Source organism: Sinocyclocheilus rhinocerous, unplaced genomic scaffold, assembly GCF_001515625.1.
Source record: "Sinocyclocheilus rhinocerous isolate Xijiao unplaced genomic scaffold, SAMN03320098_v1.1 scaffold2149, whole genome shotgun sequence".
Lineage (NCBI taxonomy): Eukaryota > Metazoa > Chordata > Actinopteri > Cypriniformes > Cyprinidae > Sinocyclocheilus > Sinocyclocheilus rhinocerous.
In genome coordinates this window covers 285,290-289,396 of record NW_015629053.1, presented here as the reverse complement: position 1 = coordinate 289,396, position 4,107 = coordinate 285,290, and the positions used below count along the sequence as shown (strand labels likewise).

At 33.9% G+C, this 4,107-nt stretch overlaps 1 protein-coding gene across 2 annotated transcripts in view; it reads right to left on the bottom strand.

The window, feature by feature from the left end:
• The window catches only part of LOC107738645 (tyrosine-protein phosphatase non-receptor type 9-like), a 19,602-nt gene that overhangs the window by 8,804 nt on the left and 6,691 nt on the right, over window positions 1–4,107 (bottom strand). The window contains exons 3-6 of one of the 2 annotated variants that reach the window (XM_016550424.1): window positions 2,902–2,991; window positions 1,277–1,401; window positions 634–739; window positions 347–457 (exon numbers count right to left, since the gene is read on the bottom strand). In XM_016550424.1, coding sequence (XP_016405910.1) covers window positions 347–457; window positions 634–739; window positions 1,277–1,401; window positions 2,902–2,991 — 432 coding nt within the window. The remainder of the gene's footprint in view (window positions 1–346; window positions 458–633; window positions 740–1,276; window positions 1,402–2,901; window positions 2,992–4,107) is intronic. The other variant, XM_016550425.1, reaches the window with a different exon arrangement.

Sequence of the window (4,107 nt, the reverse complement as noted above, 5' to 3'; positions counted from 1 at the left end):
AGTCATTAGGTCCGTCAGACTGAAGATATTTTAGCGGTAATGAGACCAAAAATAATTAAGACCCATCGAATCCGAATTTAAGACATTTTAAGACTTTTTAAGGCCTTATATTAGGAAAACGTTATTTAAGACATTTTAAGACTTTTTAAGGACCCGCTGACACCCTGATTATGCGCTTATTTTAATTTTTAGGTGAACTATCCCTTTAAAGTGGTCAAGTTAGTCAACCAGTCCCTAACAGCCTAACCAGGGCGTTACTAGCTCTAACCAGGTTGACCAAGATGGTCTAACAGGCCAGCCTCCGCTGGTTTTGATTTAAACCAGCTATTGCCGTGTGTGTACCAACCCGTTCTCTGAGCTTCTCCTTCAGTAACAGACTTAAAAGGTTATACGGGACCCTGAACCACACAGGAGCTCCAACGATAAGCACTTTCTTCAGCCGTGCTGGGAACGCACCCTGCAGAAGGTTGGAAAACAGATTTTTCTGATTTATTCTGACATCTAAACCCCCCAAAATCCCACCAACTCTCAAGCACACTCCAATAACTCAGCTCTGCTCATACTTTTGAACATGAACAGGCAGCCGTCATCAGAAACAGGAAAACCACATACAGATAAAACACTAAAACTCACCTTCAGCAAATTGAGGATCTTTTTGCTGAGGTCCAGTTCAAAGTTAGTGTAGTTGGATCCAGCCATGTCATAAATGAAGACCAGTCCATTTCTCTGAGTCTCAAAACTACAGGAAACAAAGAGAGAACTACAATGTTGCAAATCATGATAATAAGCCATTTTCTGATGTTAAAATCTCTGGTTTCACACAACAGTCAAACGTTCGGAATAATTCAGATTTTTTATGTTTCTAAAGTCTCTTCTGAAAAGGCTGCATTTATTTGATCAAAGATACAGTAAAAACAGTAATATTGTGAAATATTATTACAATTCAAAATAACATCTCTATTTTATTATTTATTTACAAGGTCATTTATTCCTGTGATGCAAAGCGGAATTTTTTTCAGCATCAGTACTCCAGTCTTCAGTGTCACATGATCCTTCAGAAATCATTCTTATATGCTGATTTGCTGCACAATAAACATTTATTATTATTAACAATGCTGAAAACAGTTGTACTGCTTCATATTTTTGTGGAAACCATGATAATTTTTTTCAGGATTCTTTGAGGAATAAAAAAAAGTTCAAATAAAAGTTGAATAAATAAAAATAAAAAAAACACATGATGACCCCAGACTTTTGAAAGGTAGTGAATATTGGTTACCTCTCCACAGCTCGGTCCAGTAGGTAGAACAGGGCCTGAAGAACCACATGGTTTCCTGTTTTGCTGGGATGGTGCAGTTTAGCCGTGTAGAGGGCGATGGATGCGCCAGACGGGTCCCGGACACCCTGATACCAGAACGGTGTAAAAAAAAAAAAAAATCTCAAAAAAGAACAGTCATGTTTTAATGTTTACATGTCAGTCATCTCAACTCTTTGGAGTACTAGTGTACTGCATACTAAATGTTTAAACAGGATGCATTATGGAAAGATAAATGCTCACACAACCTCACTTGATTGCATGTTTAATTCATTCATTTAGAATGGAATTCAGAAGCAATTCAGAAATAATGACGGTAGTTTTAAATTTTTAAAGCAATACATTAAAAATAATAGAATGCATGAATGAATTAATAAATAACTACATAAATCAATATCCAAAAATACAGCAGTATGCTCTTTCAAATAAATACGGTAGTTAAAATTTTTTTTTTCAATTTTGTACAATTTCTGAATTAAAACAAAAGAGATGAAATAAATAATAAAATAAAAAATTAATAAATAAATATCCAAACATACAGTAATATGCTCTTCCAAATAAATACGGTGGTTTACATTTTTTTTATCTACTTTGTGCATATTTTGAATTAAAATAAAAATATATTAATGATGAAAAATAAAACTAACGAATATATCAAGAAATATATCACCCAATCAATAAATAAATGAATAAATAACTATCCAAAAATACAGTAGTATGCTCTTCCAAATACATACAGTAGTATTACATTTTTAATCTTTGTGCATATTCTAAATTAAAATAAATCTATAATAATGATAAAATAAATAATAAAATGAATGCATATAAATAAAATAAAATAAAATGTCAGGACAGTCACTATCACACCCTTTAACAAAATAAGTGTAGGAAGCTTTTCCAAACATCCTTTAGTTTAACTGAGGAGTAGTTTTAATTGTGAACACACGGGGGCAGAACAGAGCTTGTCTCACTGAGCTGTGAAAGATGACTCACTCCAACAGGTCCCATCAGTAAAGAAGCATTATATTTATCTCTGCCACACAATAAGACAATAAATATGGTTTATTCGCTTTCAGCTGACCCATTTCCGTATGTGCAAGCATACAGCTTTAGCATTTATTAAATATTTATGTCAATAACATATTTCAATAATCTGATGACTCATGAGATACTTGGGACTTATGTGCATCTCTCTTGGTTATAAATACAGATGGCAGGATGTGAGGAGAGGAGACAAGAAGATGAGGAGGATCAATGAAGTATCGGATGAACTCAAGGGGTCCTGCCTCCACAGCGTCCAATCAGATGTCAGAATGCAGACCCGTTTTAACCAATAGGAGAGCAGCACAAGGCAAAATAAGCTAAAATATTTAAAGAATGAATTTAGCAGATTCTTTGTTGACCTGGTTATAATAACAGGGCTGAAATGTTTAAGTGAAATCGCATCAGTGACTCTGCAGCTGTAATTATCAAAGTGGAAATGAAACTTAGCGAAGCATTTTTTTTGTGAACCGGTAACATCATTTCCCAGATTTAAAGAGCATAAACAGCCCTTATGAAGATACAGCCCTGATATGATATGAACTTACCAACACAGTGAACTTCCCACTCAACAGCTCAGAGCGTAATGGCTCCTCGTGAGGCTGCAGTTTGACGATGCCCTCCCTAAGACGTGTCTCCTGTAGAAGAACCACATCACCCTTTATTAATAACTTGTCTACTAAATATATTACTTTATTTTATTTTTTATTCCATTTTGTTTCATTTATATTTATATATTTAATTTGTTTTATATTTTCATTTATTCCATATACACACAAAATAAAAAAGAATAATAAAAAAAGAAAACCAAAAATGTAATTAATTGAAATTAAAAAATATATATTATATATAAAATAAATAATAATATGAATGAATATATCAATACATAAATAAATGAATAAATTAAAATAAAATACAAAAATAATAAAATAAAATAATGGCCACTTATTATATGGGTTCCCACAATTGCCTAATGAATTTCCATGACATTTACAGTCATCTGCAACAAAAATGAAAGTGAATAGAGATTTTCTAGAGCAATTTCTAGTAAGTATTTAGTAAATAAGAGCAAAAACAGAAATGTATGTATAGTTTTTATAGAAATTTCCTTTTTTACAAATGTCTTTTTTCAATGACATTATGATTTTTTTTAAACTTCCATAATAGATTCGATCATTTCAATTTAAAGGGGTGGTTCAGTGTTTTTTTTCTAGGCTTGATTGTGTTTATGGGGTGCAGTCCAACGTGTTAATGCTTCGTTTTAAAAAAAAAACGCATTATTTTTTACCTTTATTCCACACCGCTCTGTCCCTTCTCTGAGAAACGACCGGATCTATTTCCTGCTTTTATGAAGCCCCTCCCTCAGAAACAGGCGATGGGCTCTGATTGGTTAGCTAGCCCAGTGTGTTTTGATTGGCTCAACCGCCGCTAGTGTGCATCGATTCATATATGAATAGATTTTTACATGCACCTCTAGTTTTCTCTTTCATCTTCTCTGAAGCAGCGCAGCATGGCCTCGCCCCTTTTGCTGCCTTTTCCCGAGTGCGGGGTTTATCTGGGTTTGTTACGTCACGAACCCGGGAAGTAACTCGTTGTAGTCCCTACCAGCCGTTTTTGTAGGCATCAAACTGCCAGAATTTTAAAAGATATCTCCGTTTGCATTGAACATTCAGCTTCGTAACTTTGCAGATATTGTTTATGCTCAAACAGCAACATTACACACTAACTAACGTTAAAAAAGTGAAATCGCAATC